This window comes from Urocampus carinirostris, chromosome 17 (genome assembly GCF_059441175.1).
Source record: "Urocampus carinirostris isolate Australia breed hairy pipefish chromosome 17, RoL_Ucar_1.0, whole genome shotgun sequence".
Taxonomy (NCBI): Eukaryota; Metazoa; Chordata; class Actinopteri; order Syngnathiformes; family Syngnathidae; genus Urocampus; species Urocampus carinirostris.
Genome location: NC_142365.1, coordinates 12,524,499 through 12,546,031, shown reverse-complemented (window position 1 = coordinate 12,546,031; position 21,533 = coordinate 12,524,499). Strand labels below are relative to the sequence as shown.

The window sequence follows — 21,533 nt, the reverse complement described above, 5'->3', positions numbered from 1 at the left end:
CCTACTGAGGATAAGCGGGCCAGAAAATGGATGGATGGATTGATTGGACTTCTTTTTGTGGGCCAATGTTTAAAAAATCTTATATTTTAGTCTGGCAAGATTTCACTTCCGTGTGCATGTTCGTTCTTTTTAGTGATTACTTTGGCGGCTGAATTTGGATCCCGTGGTAGAAGTTACTTACTTTTGTGACTCAACAACAACCTTTGCCAATGGAAATTGACCTTAAATTGTTTCCTTCAGTGGTGGACTGTCAGGGCGTTCTCTGCTGGCCGAAAAAACATCTAACATTTGATATTAATAATCTTTGGTCAATGATTACTTATTAAATAGTTCCAAATTGTTTGCCTGCATCCTTTCATCGCATTTGCTTTTTTTGCGCTTGTGTGCTTTCATACTTAAGCATATAAGCCAACCACATTTCAACCATTACTGGTGGCCAGGGTCAAAAATCTACCCGGAGAGGGCTTCATAATCACTTTTGCAGGCCCTGAGGCATAAATTAGGTGAGGATAAAGCTGTTGATTTAGCCATTCAGATTTCGAGTTGGTAGAGCCAGTGCCTTTTAACCGGCGTAAGGAATCGTCAGAGGTTTCACAAACTATGATTGGCCAGGGGACGGTAATGGAAGTATTACAACAAAAAGGTGAAGAAAATATCCCAGTGTCCACATTTTCAACCCGAAATCGAATAAAAGCTTCTGCCAGAAATCCGACAAGACAGGCTCGACTTTCAGCGTTAGCTTTGATGACAATAGATAAGAACTTCTTGATGTTACTGAAACGCACGAAAAAAGTGTACGACCGAGTAATTGAAACCTTACTGAGGAAAGAAAGGAGGATGTATTTTGTGGAAAAATAAAAATGATTTTTGTTGAGGAGAATGTGGCTATATTCCTAAATAATAGCATAATTTTATGTGGTTCTTATATGCGTCACAATTATAGCGGCAAAAAATATAATATAGCCATAAAATAATAATTGAGGGTGGGTTTGATTCTGATGGAGCCCTTCTGATGGCCTTAGTGTGAAATGCACAGTCAGTCACTGCAGTTCACGATGTATAATATCGTTTCCAAAAACATGAAAAATAATTTTAACTCCTATCACACAAATATTTATAATTTTAAGACATGCAGTGTGATGTAGCTTGGGAAATTTCCTCAGAGGTGGACCATAAGACATGTTGTAATAATTTGCATGTGCTTATAACTGTGTCAATAAAATGCCAGGAGGAGCATCTTGTGTAAATCAAGCTTGAGTGTCTATTGTCTTTGTAGTTCTGGGTTGAACACGGCCCAAAGAAGGGCCCAACAATCACTCTGCGGTTGCGGTTTCGACCCACGTTATTGAGTTAATTCCATGAGAAATTAACTTGGAAGGAACAGTTTGGATACAAAAACAAATATTGTTTGAGCTCAGCACAGAATCACAATGCCTTTATTATATGTTTGTTACAGGAAAGGGAATTTCTAAACCTTTGATAGTTAAGGCCTGTAATTATGCTTAAAAATACAAATGCTAAATAATTTTGCCCAACATAAACATGATTTCAAATTCCGTTTCACATTATTCTTGTACAGTCCTTCATTTATTTATGATACACATTTGACGACAAGATCTTCAACAGAAGTTAAATTTCTTGCCCAGTAGCTTTTCTCCGGTCTTTCTCACTGAGTTTTGACATCTGCACCTCAAAGGTTTTGTCAAAAGCTCCGTAATCCACACGGAAGGCTCCTTTCTCCTGGGATATGCACGACTCAAAACGATGGCCCCACAGGAGCTCATCTTCAGTATAGGACGTCCTAGCTTGGCACGTCATGCCTAAAAAAACAACAACAAAGAGACATTTAAACAACTTAAACTGATCTAGACAGATAATGAATGTTTTTCTTATTTAACAATGTGTAATATTTCACCACTAGAAGTTCCTGCAGCTTAAAACGGAGCTGAAGTGTGGGCATTGGAAGAAGACACACAGCAGAAGCTCGAAAGATACAGATCCGCAAAAGACAGAAGCTGAATCGTGTGGTTCATTTTAACCACCGAGAGCAAAGACAACAGACCGACCGAGGTGGATAAACCCGAGCAGCTGAAAAGAGCAAATACCTTGAGTTGGTCAGAGCTGAGGTATGCAGCTAACTTCAGCAGCTAGCGGTAGAAGCTGCCTAAAGGCCAGGAAAAGATTGCATGAAAAAGCTTTATTAACTCAAAGTAGCTATTAAAACAAGAACTGCAAAAATGGGCAGCTAAAGAAGGAAACAATGAAAAAACGTAGAAGAATCGCCAAACTCTGTACTATCCACTTGCATGACTAGCTGTGAAGGTGAGTGACAATTAAGGAAAAGGCAGGAACAGCTAACATAACAATAGTTGCTTGTGGTGCAACGTAGTGGCTAACATGAGTGGCTGGAGAAGAGAACAGTGAAAAAGAAATCTCCCTGGATGACTAAACTTGGTGACTCTCACTTGCAGGGCTCAGTTGTGTGTAGTAGAAGGCCGTTAGGTGCTAAAAGCACCTGCGGGATAAACTAACTTCACAAAATGGTCATTCGGGCTTCCGCAGGAGTAAGATGGTGGCCAAACGTGAGCTTTTTCAAGGTTTATACACTTTACACATTTGTAAACATACGAGTCTTGTCCATGAGATCGTACATGTGGTTTTCCTCATCATTTAAATCGGGTGTTTCATTTAAATGAATGAAGTATCTTTATACCTCTGGACGGGAATGAAAATTGGTCTGGTATTGAAAAGGTGAGAATTGAGTGGCGGAAACAGGTTCCGGTACATTGTACAGGGTACATAATACAACAAAATATTAAGATCTGTCGACACACACTATGTTTCAGTGATCTGAAAGAAGCACCACACTCATAAACCTCGGGGGTGTTGGACAAAACCAAGATAAGGGATTAAGCTTGGATGTTAGTTATTTTGGCTGGATCTAGCCTCAAGTTGGTTGGATGAAAGCAGGATAAATTTAGTTGGGCTCAGTTCCTGTGATGATTTATTCTCCTACTAGCCTGCTCCTGACCAGGCTAACTACCAGGCTAAGATTATTCCAAGAGATATACCTGGCACATCTACCGTCTATTGCAGACCTGGGCACTCCGATCCGCTTATCTAGGTATCATGACGTATTGGCTGCCGTTGACGATTCTCCCTCCTGATTGGCTATAAACGCAGAAGTATGGTTTGATTCAATCTTTCGCGGTCAGGGATCCTAGATCTTGGCGTAAGAGTTGCCTGGCCCAAAAGACAACTATTACTGCCAGCGCAAACTACACTGATTTTAATTCGAACTCACCACCTCAAACGCCTAATTCACTCTCTGCAAAACCTCACCATAGCCTCCTCCCACCGTCACAACATTTTCCCCTTGAATTTCCACATTTCTGGTAGGTCGCTTTTTTGCTAAAAAGTGAAAGATTTTCATGCCTGACTAGAGCTCGCCAAATAATACACACTTGGGCTTTGAAATTGTCGTAAAACTACCTGAGGCTTCCACAATCCCTTCCAGAATAACGATGATCTCAAAGGCCTCGCATTTCAGACGCTCGGCTCCAACATCCCAGAAAGGGCTACTTTGGTTGATAACATGAGTGATGGTTTGAGGTTCTACTAGCAGCAGTCGGTCTCCGCCCGTATCGTAGCCCAGGTTGAGCTCTGACTGCTCCAGCGGGATGAACTCTCCCTCTTTGGTCTGCCTGGACTTGATGAGCTTGGCCCGTATCTTAGCGTCCACCATGTGACTCTCCCGGAGGTCACCGATGCGAAACAGCACGCAGAGCTTCTCGTCTCGCTCACAGACCACGCAGTGTTTGCTGAAGATCAGTGTCTGTGCCCTTTGCTGTGGCCGGGAGATTTTCACAAACATGCAGCCCACCATCAGCGCGTCAATGATGGAGCCTAGGATGGACTGCGCCATCAGGAGCACCACCCCCTCCGAGCAGTTGGCCGTCACCATCCTGGAGCCGTAGCCGATCGTCCTCTGGCTCTCCAGGGAAAGCAGTAGGGCCGACAAAAAGCTGTCCACATTTTCGTAACATGCACGCCACTGCGGGTCGTGAGCGTGGGCCACGTCGTTTCTCAACCAAGCGCCAAGGAAGTAGATGGCGCCAAATACCAACCACGTAATAATATAACACGTGGTGAAGACCAGAAGGAACCAACGGTACTTCATGTCCACCAACGTGGTGAAAATGTCGGAAATGAAGCGACGTTTGTCCTCAATAGGGCCCAAGTTGACCCTGCACTTCCCGTCTTTGGTGACGTAGCGTTGCCGCTGGTTGCCGCTGGCGAGGCGTGCTGAGTGAGCGTCACCCAAAAGCTTCTGTCGTTTTCTCTCAGTCTTTGAGCGATTTGCAGACTCTGTAGTTTGGAAGGACAGGACCACGTTGCTCGAGGAGCATCGTGATTGCCACTTGGAGCTGAAACGTTTGAGTTTGCTACCCTGGTACAAACGTGTGGGCTTGCTGACCTCTTCAATGACTTCAGGTGAAGGTATTTTGTCAGTCGAAGGCTGGCAAGACATAGCCGAACTAGGGAGGGCCTCCTAAGAATGAAATAGTGGATAGATCAGGTTTAGAGTTTGCATTTGATGGTAATGTTACATGTTGCAGAAAAAACTTCGCGCCCTAGTACATTTCTTTATTAGCAAATCATCCAATTTTTTAATTGTTGCCACTACTCTAAATTTCCCTTCATACTGGGGCAATTTCATTTATAACATGCTGAAGCCAGACTTGTTTTTTGGATTACTGTAATCCCTCATTTATCGCGGTTAATTGGGACCAGAACCCCTGTGATATGTAAAAATCCACATGGTATCATCTCCGAAGATCCACATTTTGAATATGCTCTCTGCCGGCCTCAGCACGCAGCAATATGCGTTTAGAGAAAATGGATTGCGTCCGCACAAGTGCAGTTCACTTTTTGGTTGACAGAACGACAAAATAGAGCTGCCAGGCCCTGCTCGCGGGAATATGTAATGAGGGTTAATGGATTGTAGCCGCACAAGTGCAGTTCACATTTTGGTTGATGGAACGACAAATTAGAGCTGCCGGGCCCGACAAAAATGTTCTCTGGCGGCCCATGCTCATAGCCATATGCAATAGGGGATAATGGATCGGGGAATAGGCCGCAAAGTACAAAGGGCGAAGGATTACAATACTGTACATTATTTAATACAGTTGAAGATCAAACCGTACCTGATCAGGGATGGATTGAAGTTGCGGAATGGGCCAACGTTTAGCAGGACTCTGGTTTCTGTCAGGGCCTCCGTCAACACCGTCACACCGACCACCCTGGACCGTTGTCGCCTTGCCACACATCACAGTGGAGAACATCTCTGACCGTTCAGATTGCTCTTGGACAACGAAATTAAAAGTGTCTCTTGCTGGCTTAAAGGAACAAACGCCAGATGGTCGGCGAGACTGAGCTGGGATGCTTTACATCTCTTTAGCATTGAGGTTTCGTCTGTATGGTCCCCTCCAGTTTCCACACTTTACATTTCACAAGAGTGGGATTAAAGTTAATCCTTTGTATAGATTGGAGAAGATCCAAAGAAAACGGTATATTGGGAAAGATTACTTTACTGTTGATCAGGGGGGTTTAATAAAGCCTACAGATCTAGCAGTAATCATTTTTATTCCTACAGGAAAACATTCAGAACTTACTGAATATTTGGCCCTGAAATTTGTTTTGCATAGTATGAGCAAAAGTGCATTTTTTTGTTTCACCTAAAACAAATACAAAAATAACCTTCTAAAAGAACGACGTTGTGACGACCTCACGTCTAATGTGAGGCGAGCCGCGTGAGGCCGGTTTACACTTGGGGCCGAGTTGATGCTCCAGATAAAGGGTGGTCAAGCCGCATGTCCTGCATTTTTATATAGTTGCTTTTCTCCAATACACATGATTCCAATCACCTGGATCATTATGAAGCTCCCACACAGCTTTTTAGCAATCAGAACATTTGCATCACCTCAGGTGGAGAAGAGAAACCTCCAAAACATGCAGGACATGCAGCTCTTGGGGCTTTCAAGAACTGATACTATTACACAAATAAACACAATCAACAATGCACACAAGTATCGCCACAAGACGTCGACCGATCTTATGAACAGATGGTTACACAACAGACTGGTTACACAATCACGAAGTTTAAATAAACAAAGCTATACGATGAAGGCAGGCGCCAGATGACGGGTCTTTGTGTAATCTCTACGAAATTGTGTGCCTGTATACGGAACATTCCACATGTTGATTACGTGCATTTCATACGCCTAGCTACAAAAATGGAGAATTACCTTTTTTGGGATTGTTGTTCCTGAGACGCTATTTATATTAAAATATATTGATTTTAGGCCACATGATGGGGTTGGAAATTTATTATTTTATGTGCCTTTTTTATACATAGCAAATTCAAAATATCAATCAGAGACTGTTGGTTACTGCAGTTGTTGAAATTGGCTCTGCATTCAATCATGTGCTTCATGTAAGTTGAGTGTTATGATCAACTCAAAAGTATGGCACATAATATTTTGGTGAGTGCTGTGATACCACACCTGATTGTGCAAATTGCTGTGCCGCTGGTCACCAAAAGTCTTGTACGTTTTATCGGTCTGCTATGTACTGTGGTGCCCGATATTAAATGTAATCATGTGAACATTTGCTGGAAAAAAATGAGCCTCTGCTGGCCGTGGTCATAACAATGGATGGACATAAGCTGAGCAGGTCCTAAGTCACATGATACCTGCAGTGAAATAAGTTAAAGTCTTACCCCATTTGCAGAATCTTTTTATCATTTTAAGTAAAAAAAAAATTGTATTTTAAGATATTTGACATCGTTTCTTATACTGTATAATTTTGTCATATAATAAAAAGTAATGTCTTTAAAATAAGCGTATTTTTCCATTTATCAGACAGACCATTTTGCTTATTTTAAGAAGTATTTTTTTTATCACAATTAACAACAAATACTTGAAAAGATCTATTAGATAAGATGATTTTACCCAACTTAATCACACATTTTATTATTAGACTACAAAAACTTTAAGAATGAAACACACATAAATCTAGAAAAAAAATACACTTGACATTTTCTGCCAATGGGGTGAGATTATGATTTTTACAGTGTGTATATATCCACAACAGTTTATGTGAAACATTTATAACCACAAATTTAATGAAAACTGTTTTTTTTATTATAACATATTTATATAACAGCAAATTTGAGAACTCTTGTAAAAGCAAAAGTTACTGAGGGAACATGTACATGGAGAAGGTTAAAAAAGGAACCGGAAAATGACAACTGGAAAAACTTTTCATTGGCGTTTGTTTCCTCCTGTAAAGTCCGAACCTTTATTTGATTTTGGTCATAGCCAGGGCTCTTCTTTCAGTGTTCTGAAACAAGGCCCGGATGAAACTCTTCACCTCTGTGCTCGTGAACTCCAACGCCAGGGGACCTTTACTGTCAGCCCATCTGATGAGAGGAATAAAGGCATCTTTATTCACACGCCATGACTCATTTATTGCGGTTTTACACCTCCATACCTATCGACAATTTCCTGGAGGTTGGCACGTAGTAGGATGGCCAGCTCTTTGAAAGTGCTCCACTTTTTCACATAGAGGGTAACCTCCTCTTGATACTTCTTGTTTTTATTATCGTCAGTCAGTGGTACAAAGACTAGCGGACCCTCCTCTATAACCATCTGGCACAGTGTATGCAGGTGCTCAGCATCTTCTGAAGAGATATCCTGAAGTGTGAAGAAAACGCAAAACTTAATGCCATTAGCATGGGGAATTTGGCCAATGATGCAATTGGATGCAAAAAGCCTAAAGCGCTCTCCCACAAACATGTGGCACCGTTTTCAGCATCATTCAAAGTTGTTTAGGTCATGTGTTTTTGGATCATGTGCCCATTCAAGATGGCAACTACCACAGATTACGAAGACAAGCACATATTTACGACTGCGATGAAAGAAAACACTAATGAGGGCTAGGCCGCGTAAAATGTGTTGCAAACCCTTTCTCTAGACAGGGCCAGGATTCTCCAACACCCCCCTAAAAGAAACCATACTGTGGAGAATAGGGACAGGTTGCAACACAGATATAAGGAGTCATCCTTTTCTGTTGTGCTTTTGTGGTTTCCACAGTAACAGGCCTGATTGAATTCGCTTGTTATTGGTCCTCAAAGAACAACTAACTAAAACCTCCTGTTTTGCTCCTGTTATAAATTATATGAATAATATGGGCAAAAACATTAACTAACTTATCTTCCCAGAAAGGCATCTAAAATGTTTTTAGATATCACTGTGTTGTCTAAGAGCAGTTTACTGTTTTTCCCTGTGCCCCGCAAACTTCAGGAATTTTGTGATTAAGCAAAAAAAGGATCAAACATGTTTGATACTCTGCATTTTGGCGTAGCAGTTTTCCTTCAAAAAGTTCCCCCGCACACCTGACGCCAAAGGCAAAATGCGGATCCCGAGTGGTGCCAGGCATGCGCATAGTTAGTTAAAAAAGAACTGCAAGACAGTAACCTCTAGCATCTTGATTTTGGCAATCATTTCCATGATGGCTGTGTTGAGAAGGGTCCCTAAGGCTCGGCAATAGTTAGAGGCTGGCAGCACCTCCTTCCACACCATTCCCAACTGTTTCAACTGATGAATCACCTGTAGACCATCAGGTGGACACTGTGTCACTTAAGGAAAAAACACAAAAGACCCCACTCCGATCTTGCTCACCACTCACCTGCCTCACAGCTTTGCTGGCTGCTGTGTAGTTCTCGGGATCATCCAGGTTACAGAAGTTTTGCGCGGTGGAGAGTCGCTCCAACAGTTCTGCTTTTTGGATGTTCATTTGTGTAAGAAAGCATTGAGCACCTGGATAAACCCAAAAGGAAATAATCATGCTTAAAAGTTATGTTCAGTGTTGAAAACAGATTGTTTAGCTCTCCAAAAGGATTCCGCTGCGCCCTGATAGTCCGATCCCGGCCTCGTTCCGCATCCGCCGCCCTCGGAACCTAAACACAGCCGCTGACGCAATACTTTCACTGCTTCTTTAGCACGGGTAGGGGTTTAAAGAAGGTGGTAATCAATAATTGAATACCATAGGTCACAGCAGATGATAAGAATCTGCAGATAAAGTAATAAGTGAGTCACACCAGTTCTAGAGTATGACCCACACAAACTTTTGGGGATTGACTTCATGCTTGTCACTACAGTTTCTTTGTTAGTGTAGCATGAAACTGAAGAAAAGATAAGGCCTTTTTGAAGTAGTCCTAACGCCAACCCAATCTTCTAAAAACGAGATTATTCGAGCACATCTAAGAAATGAATGCAATTACACGCACAACATAAGGAGCTTGACTGATGCTGCAATGATGACACAAGCAAAGATATGGCGGCCGCGAGTCAAAAAGTTCCTAATTCCGTACAACTCCCTTAAGAACCCTTTTTCTGTCAAACCTTCATTGTAAGATGTTTAGCTAAATCCAACTGTTAAAAAATACTCTATGGCTATTTTTGTTGTTGTTGAGAAAGCCTTACCTAATTTTCTCAACACTGGCACCAAATCCACAAAAGTGGTCCCACCCTGGCAGAGGGAATACGGAAAGTGGAGTCTAAAATGGTGGCCCAAAGTAAGGAGGTGGTGGGCCAGGTACATGCAGTTGTTGTGCTGGATAGCAGCCAGCTGGGGAAACTTGAGAAGGTTCTCCCTGGAGTAAAAGAAGGCAGCAGGGATGTGTAATATAAATATTTATAAATGCATGTAAGGTCGGCAAGGAATCAGTCTTACTTGTGATATGTTGGCACCACATCACAGAAGAGCTGGAAAATGTTTCGGACTGTGAAGAAAAGGTTTGAGGCACTATGGAGGAATGAAACAGCAGTACTTATAAGTGAAAGAAAACGTATGAAAAAACAAAACAAAAGTTTGTTTATTATAAAACACACCATTCTGCAGAGCTTTGAGTAGCCTCGCCTAGAGTTTGGATAGCAAGCTCCATGAGCTGCTGCACCAACTTGCTGATGTAACAAGACGGAAGACACATGCTCCATGCCGAAAGCTGACTAGCGTTCTCCATGGTTGGGACGTTCTGGTCGCCTGGAACTTCTTGTTCCTTGTGCGGCACCAAGTCGGGAACAGGAGGGTTGGGGATACACAAATTGGTTTCTGGGGCCACCTGAATGGAAACATAAAATGAGGAATACATTTTAAGGAAGTAAAACAGTAGTATCTTAAAGTTAAAGTAGGCTTAGCATCATATGGTGATGCGTATTTTCTTATTGTAGTTTTGAGGGAGGGTGCGTATTATTTGACCGGTAGAGGGATGGGCGCCACTAGGCTGTACTTGCCCAGGACACACTACAGGAAATGTTGCGCCTACGACCCTAGTGGTTAAGGGATTGAAGCAAGAAAACCTTCCGAGACCATGACAATCCTCTCAGGTGGAAGTTTTCATATCTGTTTTAATTTGGATCTGCTGTCGATATCTCCCCCCCAGCATCCAGCCACTACTTCACACAATAAGGTAAATGTCAATTTTCATTAGCAAGTATATTTATCCATGTTATTTAATCACATACATGTATATAACACATAAGAAGTACTTATTATATAAGATTATTTTAATGTTTTTATCTGAGGTACCGGGGGTTCTTAGCTAATTGCTATAGGTTGCTATCCCCTGCCATACAGCAATTTCAATTTGCAATCCCAACCTCAGAACAAATTACCGGTAATGTTCTTATCGCGGGGGTTTACTGTAAGCATGAGTTGTAAATGGTCTTTTAGAGTAAAAGTCTTTGCAACAATTCACAGAACGTACTTTGAGGAATAAAGACCTAAGTGTTACCTTGACAGTGTCGTGTATATCAGACGTCATTAGTTTTCGTGCCGCCACGAGCAAATCCTTGCATTTCTTGTTGGCAAAGTGACAGTTGACGTCTTGGGCGTATTTCAGCAGGTCTGTGGACTCACCCTGCAGAAACTCCATTTCTTTGAGAGCCTCTTCAAACTCCCGTGTCTCTTTTATAACCTGTCACAATTACACACAGCTTACAAGATAAGTTGCTGGCTAGATAAGCCAAAAATATAGGATGGTGCATGTGCATACTGTGTTGTATTCTTCCAATTGGCTGGTGTTGGTGGGGATGGAGTAGAGCAGGCACTCTTGGATGAGGCATCGGCAAAGTTCCTCCCATATAAAGTCTCCCAAGATGGTAGAGAGCTTTTTATCATTGATCATCATGTCTGGGAGGGAAAAAACATATATAAGCGGGTAAAGCAGATTTTAAATATTGAATATACAATAAATTCCATCATCCAGACCCCAGGCATACAATGTTTTCACTTTCCGATGGTTTTGACCAGCTATGGGTCCCAAGACTTGCAATAACCAAAAACATGATAACCATGGACATGAAGTTTGCAATTATTAAGAAATACAAAAACGGCACACGTGTTAACCTTTGGTAAGAAATATGGCCATAACCAATTGACGATCAAGAAAATTATTAAGAATAAAGAGGTGATTAGAGCAACAAAGTCTTCTAAGGGCATAGTAAACTTTGTTAAACTTATGTAAAAACGGCACGACATAATTGTTTTTCGATTTTTGTTTTATGCACGGGAGATCGAAAATACGTTTCTGATATTCCTATTTTCATTTACTTTTCAATATTGGAATTAAAATAAAAAATAAAAATTCCAAAAATAAGACTAAGCAGGTGAAACTATTGTTCTCAAAATTTACAGTTTTTAGACTTTTTCTTGAAGAAAAATCCTTGTCAGTCATGACACTTGTCATGAAGTTAACATGCAGGGAAACGTAGAATACAGGGTGAACTTTGAGTGTTGTATGCAGAGTTGTAGGCAAAGACAAAAGCCAGCGTTTTCAATTCCCTGCATCCACCCACTCCACCACTATACCAGCTCAGGTCCCATCACACCAATGAAAATACAATTTCATTTTAGCTTTACATGTATATTTATTTAGAATTATATTTAATCATATACACATATATTACAAACAAGTAGTTCTCTCTATGTGTTAGTTATATCTAAGGTATATCAGAGTAAATTACCAATACGTTTCTATACCCCGCCATAAAGCACTTTCACGAAACGATCCCCCACCTCAGAATGACAATCCCAAGAGGGGTTTACTGTATTCAGGCTTTCATTTGGAGGGCTACCTCTTCTTTACCTAGTAAATTTGTGTGGAGCGTCTTGAGCAATAGGAGCACTTTACTGTAGACCTGCGAGGGAGAGGCCCGCTCTTCTTGAGAGCCCTTAATCTTCTGGAAAGACAGCACGGTCCCCTTTCCCGGCCGCTTGGACACGGACACCGACAGAGATGGGTACATCACCACCGGTTTTAAGATGTATTTTAAGAGCAATTGGCCTAAAATCCAAAACAACAATGGCCATTAGTTTTTTCTTCTTCTTTTTTTTCTTTTTTACAAATGATTATGTTTGTTCCTACTGAATGATTTTATCTTGTGTTGAAGATCTCCGTGGATGGTCATGGCTTGCAGGACACTGCGCAGCACAGCACATGGTTCTAGTTGGTTGTCCTTTTCGGAAGAATGGCTTAGGCACAACTCCACCTTCAGGAAATAGGCAACACCTGCAGGACCTGCCAGGTACAATAAATACCTAAGTAATCCATTTTCTAAACCATTTTTTTTCAAGCAATGCGCCTGGGCACACTGACCATGAGACCTTGTTGGAAATTTCTCAATACAGTAATCCCTTGCTGTATCATGGTTTACCTTTCGCAGTTTTTCATTGTGCATTGTGTTCTGCAGCAGTGAACACACAGCAAGGCTGCGTCCCATTCTTCGCACTTCCACTCGCTATGTGCCCTAGTCACTCGGTTTGCGCGTTCACATGAAAATGGGGTGTGTCCCGATACTCTCAAGACCGAGGCAGAAGTGCCCTCAAACCATGTCGTAACCACTTCAAGACCGAGGGGGCTCTCGACCTCACTTGGCGGCGAAGTGACTACCCAGAAGGCTTTGCGAATTCTCAATATCAACAAACATGCCCGAAAAGGAACCGCACAAATGTAAGTAGTTTTCCACAACCACGCATGTATTTGCAACAAAATGTATTGAGATATCTTAGTTAGACGTAAATGCAATAGAAAATCGTATTTTCGCGTTAAAACACGAACATTGCAAAATCGCTACTTTACGAAGTGCACTAATCTACCAAGGGAGCTGGCAAAAAAAAATCTTCACGCTACAAACTGTAAAGTAGGATAACTGCAGAAAATCACGGTTCAGCCCATCCCTGTTTTTATCTTAAACGAGTCGTGCTTTTACATTTACATGGCCAGTCGCTAAAGGAGCATAGTCAGAATACCGTTCTGGACATAGCGCTTGTTTACTGCACACAATTTCGGGTGTCGTGTTTTATTTACAATATGATTCTTTCATGTGAGATCAGAATGCATTAGTTTTCATCATGCATTATGAGTAATGTCTCCGAATTTCTCGTGGAAATACAGTTGAAACAAACTACTATCACATAATCCACTGCCTTCTCTGTAAACACATATTAAGTAAACTAATTACCTTCTCAAAATGTTGTCCAAATGTGGAGACAACTCTAAAGCATATGTGATGCTGGCCAATAGAAGGTTCATACAGCCATAAGAATAACATGTCATTTTTTTGTATCTATTCACTATCAAATAATTATCCAGAACACATCCTATAATTTCCTGTCTCATATCAACTTGTTGAGCATCCTATACACAGTTGTTTTTGTACAATACATCAGCATTAAGTAATTCTTGTTTTTTCCACCCAACCTAAAGGCCACTGTAGAACGTCCCGTGGAAGAGCTGGTCACCATCACAGCTACCACGCCATCCACACCACCGGGCACGTCGTTGGCACCTTCTAATCGGGCGCCAAACCCCAAATCACCCAGAAAAAAAAGGAAGCACGATACACTCCTTGACTTTTTGAAAGCGGAGTCTGCCGGAGCGAGGAAAAGGCTCGAAGAAACTGTGGCCAAAACTGAGCGGTTCCCGTCCTTTTTGGGAAGCTCGTTGACAAATTTCCAGAACAGTGACATCTGTGCAATGTTTCCCTTTGTTTTATAAAAGGATTTTTTTTTTTATTATTATTAAGAACTCAATGAAGTTCCAGTTTGTGTTTCCAGCTTTATGGAAGTATTGGTATATTTTTGTTAAAATTTGTGACACATTATTTATTTACTATTATGTATTTTGGCCCAATGTGAGTTTGTTTTTCTGAAAGTAAACTATTATTTAAGCTGGAGTGATTTGTAGTTGTTTTCTGTCCAACAGTCACATAGTTCACACACAGTATCTCACATGATTATGAAATAAACCACCAAGGTGTTACTCAAAATGAAGATGTTTATTGAATAGTAATGCAGAAAAGCACATAATGCAAATGTGGGTCTGACTTCCAGAGCCTAAAATATGGCTTTTGGGCAATTTATTCCATATTAACTGTGGACAATTCTTTGTACGGTGGACCTGGGAACCCTGAAGACCCGTGACACCACACGGTAGGACAGAGCGTGGACCAGCCAGTACACGTAGATCAAGACCTCCAGCCATGGCCCTGTTCCCTCTTTAGCAGCTCCTGCAGGGCCCACATAACCTTCTTGCTCAACCTTAAGTCCTGAATGAGTTCTGACTCCACATCCAACCATAAGCACAGGATGGGAACATTCCTGTCCAACCTGTCCACGCTTATGGGACAGCCACTCTGGAACACAATAGATAACAAATCAATTTAGACATAAATGTGGGCATAGAAAAGAAAAAGACCGCTTTAACTGTGATGTAAGCATCATGAAAAAATGTTGAAATTACCTTTTTATATTCAATGACAACTCTTTTGAATTAAATTCCTTATGAACTAAGGTTTTTGGGTCGTACAGGGAAGTTTGGTGACGATATTATGCCAGCTAAAGGGTCAGGTGGACTGTTCTTGTGTTTGTTTACGTTTCGTCATGTCACAGATTCAAGACCCCTACAATATGTCATAAAATGGCATTAAGATACTAATAAGTAGATTGCCATTTATGTCTACACAAACTAGGGTATTATGTGAACGTGCATTGTATGTTAACTCTTACTGTATATGACCGAACGGGTCATTTTTTTTAATGAGTGTACGTACCTTGTAAAGATGAATCAGCACTACATAGCGCCGAAGCTGTCTTCAGTATAGCACATTTCTCCTCCGTTGATTGGAGACACGGAAAAGATGAAGAGCTTTCAGGCAATCGGTAATAACACAGCAGTAGCGGGCATTTTTAACGTTGCACGAACTCTCCAACTGACACACTACAGGTTGAGACTCGAGTTGTTTACATGTGACGTAGACCAACACGTCACTGAGGTCTACAGCCAATTAATATTACCGCCATCTCCTGGACAGGGGTGGAACCTTGCAAGTCTTGTCCAAACCATCTCCACTTTGCACTCCACCGGCGGAGGGCACTCCTCTATCGAGGGACCTCACTGGAGGGTCCTCAGGGCCGAGTGAGAGAAATGGGATTGGGCCCAAATCTTATCACGGGGTCAGGTGGCCGATTGCTTTGTCTCTGTGTGTATTGGGTAGGTGTGACAGTCCGTGATAGGCTGGTATATGCAGTCAGTCAAACAGTGGGGTGGGCGCACAAGTCAATGTGGTCCGTCAAAACAAACTGCGTAGAATGGCGACAGCTAGTATTTTAGTGGCTAGTACGTTGAAAATAAATTCATCAATTAAATCAGACTCTGAAAGTCAGAAGAACGCAAAGAAATGCTGATCACCACTGTGTGATTTGTGGATTGGTATCGGGTCCGGGAAGAGACTGAGGTGGCATTATGAGAGAAAGCAATAGCAGGGCCGCAAGTCTGGCCTGCGGCTGCGTAACAACTCACAGGCCACCCCCTGCCAACCCTGTATCTCACCAAAACCAGATCAATTTCCCATGAAACAAATGACCTGGTGGTAAAACTCTTGGGAAAGTGCTACATTCACGACGTGTGTTTTCTAATGATCTCGGAGACCCGGCTTAACCCAAAATCTCTGATTCTAGCGTGCAGTTGGCTGGTCGCTCTCTAAAAAATGTTTCTACTTTGCAGGGTTTGACTATCAAGAGACTTTCTGAAAACGCAACAATTGCAAAAAACAAGGGATCAGTGTATTATATTTGCAAAAAAGCATGCCATTGTTCAGGATAATTCCTTTCTACTAGTGATCATTAGATTTAAATATGATATTCCTCCATATCAGTAGGTGGCAGCAGAGAACTATTTTTTTCTTCTAATATACCAATGTTCTGCTCATGAGGTAGTCCAGTACATTTGATAACTTATTTTGTTGGACGAAGCTGTTTAAGATTGTGCTGCAAAAAAATAATTAAGTAACTCAAATAAAATAATGATCTTGCATGTTTGCCGAATTTTGTTTTAATTTTCTTATATTACTTAAATAAATAAAGAGTTACAACATAGTCAAAGGACATTTTTTTCATTGGCAGATATTTTTTGCTAATTTTAAGTAACCCTTTCATTATTTTATTAGAAAATCAAGTTAAAAATATAGTAAAACATGTTAAAAAGACATTAAGATAATAAATTACAGCAAAATTATCAACCAAAATAGATAACCTGTATTATTTCCGAGCAACCGTGACAACAAATATGAAAACCTTGTACTCTCAGTTAAGGCAAAATGATAATTTAAGATAAAAAAAACTAACAAATTTGAAACTGCTCGATTTAGATTCCGACTATACCATAGGTGTCAAACTCACGGCCCGCAGGCCACATCTGGCCGGGCATAAAATTATATCCGGCCCGTGAAATAACTTTATATACGTCTACTATAATGGCCCGGCAGATAACTCTCAAAGTACAGGTCCCACAATGCAGCGCTGCAAGACTCAGAAGATTTCCCGTATCAATCGAGTTTACTGACAAACAACATGGTTGGAAATCAAGACCGGGAGGTCCATTAACACTGAGTCTTTAGTGTCAGGAAGCGGAGACAAGCTTTAATCTATCACGATGTAACGGAAGGCTAAACTGAGAAAAGCAGGGTGATGTTTCTGTTGCTGTGGATTACACGGATGGAAAACCCTCACAATGACCAAGAGAAAAGTTGATTTGGAAAACTAAGTCTTTCAAAACCGATGGGAGACTGAATATATACTGACATTGCCAATAAACTTATGTGGAAATGAGCCCTTAATTAAGGAACTACGAGACAAAACATCAGGATAAGCTGAAAAAACCTGAACGCAGAGAAGAAGATACAGAATGATGAAGGGTTAAAGAAGAATATTAAGATCCAGCAGATTTTTTTCACCAAACAAAGTCCCAAAGTAAAAGGCACAAATTTGATTTATATTTCCATTTTTTTCATATTTTGAATTTGTATGGTGTTGACAGGAGATCTTTCTATGGAGAGCAAAATATTTGAAGTCATTTAATTTTTAAATTTGTTTATCTCTGTCTTTTTTAAATTCCTATTTATGATGAAAAACCGTCAAGTTTTAGTTTATTCAATAAATATTTATCCTCTTTGGCCTGCGACCAAAGGTGTGGTTTGAGTTTCGGCCCTCTGTGCAAATGAGTTTGACACCCCTGGACTATACATGCACATTTTTCATATATATTTCTATACTCATAGTGTTTCGTTGTGCCTTATTTAGTGCATGTTTGCTCACTGGAAATGTGAAGTAATTTCATCTGTGGTGTATGTTGTAAATATAGAATATTTGGCGATATGGTTGAAGTTTAAAGCGGTGCGAGGAATTAATTTTTTAAAATGTTTCGAACGACTGCGCACTTCGAAATTTTTATAATGAAAAAAGTGTGCCTTGGCTCAAAAAAGGTTGGAAAACAGTGTTCAATACATATTGAGAAATGCAATGTTGGCAAAAACTAAGTTCCTTTACTCCTTCAGTGTTAAAGTTCTTCATGTTCTCACCGTCTAAGGGTGGTAATTTCCAGATAACGAGGCGCTTCCATTCATCTCCCAGATGATACGTGAGGTTTTCTCTCTGCACCGTCGCCTCAGAATTGAGCGCGGTAATCAGCGGAATTTCCGTCGCCTTCCAGTCTTTGAGAGACCGTAGACTTGACCTGGCCTAGGAGGGACAAACTATTTTATTTTCGGAACCGTGTGTTTGATGTAAGCAGGGCATTTTGTTTTTATACCATTACATACATTTTGCAGCTGGTTGGCCGCTTCAACATATTTCTTCGCCTCAAGGGCTTGGTGGAACTCCTCCATTGCATTGTGAAACTAAGAGATGGAGACATGAGTAAACTAGGTTTATATGTAACAAAAATATAGCATGCAACTTGCAAAAAGACTTTACTCAAAAAATGTAAATTAAACCCCCAGAATTCAACATGAATCCCTTCTGAGGTGGGAATCACAAAGTTAAATGGCTGTTTAGCAGCGGAAAGAAAACTAAAGTAGCATGTAGCTATTCTGTTCCTAACACCTGGTCACTTAGAAAAAAAACTCTATTTATTTTATTTTATATTTAACCAAAAGGGGGAGGTGACTTGAGCTTGTTGAGTAGAGTAGCAGGTGGATGCAAAAGTTGTGAGGGGATGGCAGATTAAAAATGAAACTGATTTTATACGTGCAAGGATCGTCATGGCGTTAGAGTTTTTTGCTTAAACCGCCGTTTTTGTCTCCTTTTAAATAATAAACACAATGGTTGATTTGTTAGAGTGATTTTTCATGGGTAACACTATATGTGGCTTCTCTGTATTTCTTTAAGACCACAAGTTTTGATTCAATGGTTATGTTGTTTCTTCTTCCCCCTTTAGCATTGCGGCAAGGTTTGATACTCATGGCGACTATATCCAGTACAGAGAATACATAATTGTATCGCCGATTCACAATTTCTTTAATTAGCACACAAGATTCTAAACTGAATGAAGTAAGAAGCATTGTCGGATGTTGTTCGGCCAATACCATAGCTGTAATATAATGATGTTTTGATGCAAAAGATTTGACTTAAGAGTGTGTGCTCCATACATCTTTAAGACGTCCGAGCATGATGATGATGAGCGTGTTTTTCTCCAGCTGCTGTTTTAACTTTGTATATTCATCCACAGCCAAATGGATATTCGGTTGTATCTGTTTAAAAAAACATGACAGCGTTACAATTTTATAAGCATTGTTTTCACTATTTAAACCCAAACTGATAGATACCTGTGTCTCGATAACATTTTTGAGGCTGTCCATCTCTTTGGAGACTTCATCTACCTGCACGATGAGGTCCTCAGATGCTTGTAGGTTCGGCAGGAAGCCACTATATAGCTTTTTGATCATGCCGCATACGTTTTCCTGCAAAGAAAGAAAACAAAAAAGAAAAAGAATATATCTTTGCCAAGGTTGAGTTTTGATTGATTGGATGTTTTTTTGTGAGAACAGCAGCTGAGACTTATAGAAAGTCATCAACACAGCCCAAAGCATTGGCATAATAGACCATATCCCGCAAATCAATGGTTCTCAACTGGTTTGACTTGAGGACACACCATCCCACCCGATTTACAAGCCACGACCCAAATCAATAATCCATCAATCCATTATCTGCACAGCTTATCCTCAGTATGGTCGCGGGGGTGCTGGAGCCCATCCCAGCTATCCTCGGGTAGTGGGCAGGGGACACCCTGAAATGGTTGCCAGCCAGTCGCAGGCCCAAAACAATAATAATATTGTTCTTTTTAAATTTGAAAGAATGCAGTAAAAACCAAAAATAAGAGATACTCACAACATGACCAGCAAAACCAAAATAACTTGAAATGAAAAAGTGCAACATTCTGGTCGGACCCGGTCTTTTTTTGCTATTCTGTTGACCAAAATGTGAATTGCACTTGTGTGGCTGCGATCCATTATTCCTGATTGCATATTGCTGCGAGAAGGACCAGCAGAGTTTACTTTTGCAAGGCCTGGCAGCTTTTTTTTTTACATTATTGAATATATGCCCAAACTAGACTACACTACTGTGACAACAATTCATGATCCCAATCCTATACAAGGCCCATTTGTCAATAGGTGTACCATTCTTGCCCGCTCAAAAATGAAATGCACAATTGCAGCCGCGATCCGTTATCCCTAATAGACTTTTGCGTCCTGTTACCTTTCTTTCCACCTAGAACGAACAACACTTGTGCAGCCGTGATACATTATACAAGATTGACTATTCCAAAAGCAAATGAGCACATTTGTGTCATGCGCGGCGCCTTTTTTCCTCCGTTCTTTCAGTCTAACATAAACAGCCCGCGTGCGGCCGTAATCCATTATCTGTCGTCGACTATTATTGCGAGCTGCTGCTAGATGGATTTTCGCATATCGCGGGTTATTCTGGTCCACATTAACTGCGATAAAACAGATTACATCATCAGAGTAGACAAAGTTTTCCAGTATGTGACTAGACTTGGTGTGAAATGGCGGGTGTCAAATGGCATTTGCAGGGCAGTGTCGCCATCTACTGTTGAAGAGTGTAATTGGCCCTCAATTATTTTTGTTTTTTGAGCATTCTTTCCCCAAGGCAAACGCCTGCTATCCAATGAAAACAGGTCTGTGACATAAAATCTGTGGTCTGTGCAGCCCTTTGAGACTCTTTGTGATTAAGAGCGTCACAAATAAACATGACTTGACTTGACAATCTTGGGTCCCTGACCCATTAGTTGAGAAACACTGCTTTGAATTGACTGGCATGCATTTGGTTCATGTTATGTTAGCTAAGATGCTTATAAAACGTGCGTTGTTGGTTACAATATGCAATGTTAAGTTTCCAAGATAATATTCTACATTGTAATGAATACGTAAGAGATTTATTTATTTAATGTCACATCAATTTAGCAAACTCTCAGCAAGTTGGCATCACTTCGGCTAATGCTAGCTGAGCTTGCGTGGCGTTTACCTTCGTGTCTTCTATTTTGCGCGACATTTTGCTGATTTTGCCGGACAGGTCTTCTTTCTCCAGATTGCCCGAACTGCTGAGAACTTCAGTCACAAATGACGACATTGTTGTTGATGTTTTGTATTTTATTTTATAGCGTATTTATATTTTAACCCAAATTATGTCACGTCCCATAACAGCTCAGCGCGCCAGGCGTTTTGATTGGTTACAGAAGTCAACGCTCCGCCTTTTCCTTTATCGTCCATTCCGACTGTATTTTATACTGAAAAAAACCTTTTTATGATCCAAACATATTTGTAACCTGTGAATATAATTTAAAAACAATTCCTCATTGTTTATTTTTAATTTTGATTTTTTTTTTAGTGTTTTTGCCAAAGTGATGTTGCATCCAAGTACCAGTCAGCGCGAACTAGGCGTTTTGATTGGCCACTAAAGTCAAAGTTCCGCCATTTTTTCTTTTCCAAATGCATTGATAGATAGATAGATAGATAGATACTTTGTTCATCCCCGAAGGGAAATTCACATTTCCAGCTCAGCTGTACATCTACGATTTTTTTATGCATAAACATATTTTTGAGATCTCAAAAAGA

General features: G+C 40.7%; 2 protein-coding genes and 1 long non-coding RNA gene across 3 annotated transcripts; all 3 read right to left on the bottom strand.

The window, feature by feature from the left end:
• Positions 1-1,629: 1,629 nt before the first annotated feature.
• LOC148349250 (G protein-activated inward rectifier potassium channel 3-like) lies at positions 1,630-5,345 on the bottom strand. The gene is made up of 3 exons (XM_088321679.1): positions 5,208-5,345; positions 3,493-4,552; positions 1,630-1,820 (listed from the first exon to the last, which is right to left on the bottom strand). Exons 1-3 carry the CDS (start codon positions 5,343-5,345, stop codon positions 1,630-1,632), a joined length of 1,389 nt encoding a protein of 462 aa, XP_088177805.1.
• Positions 5,346-7,182: 1,837 nt separating this feature from the next.
• Positions 7,183-21,156, bottom strand: zw10 (zw10 kinetochore protein). The gene is made up of 16 exons (XM_088321389.1): positions 20,944-21,156; positions 19,227-19,361; positions 19,050-19,151; positions 18,222-18,299; positions 17,982-18,141; positions 12,491-12,643; positions 12,212-12,409; positions 11,120-11,256; positions 10,859-11,041; positions 9,957-10,186; positions 9,799-9,870; positions 9,549-9,718; positions 8,752-8,882; positions 8,541-8,672; positions 7,555-7,757; positions 7,183-7,483 (listed from the first exon to the last, which is right to left on the bottom strand). The coding sequence occupies exons 1-16, from the start codon at positions 21,046-21,048 to the stop codon at positions 7,363-7,365; spliced, it is 2,310 nt and encodes a 769-aa protein (XP_088177515.1). The 5' UTR covers positions 21,049-21,156; the 3' UTR covers positions 7,183-7,362.
• Positions 14,384-15,556, bottom strand: LOC148349249 (uncharacterized). Its single transcript, XR_015847365.1, has 3 exons — positions 15,421-15,556; positions 15,177-15,343; positions 14,384-14,759 (listed from the first exon to the last, which is right to left on the bottom strand). It is a non-coding gene; the product is annotated as an uncharacterized LOC148349249 (long non-coding RNA).
• Positions 21,157-21,533: the final 377 nt, after the last annotated feature.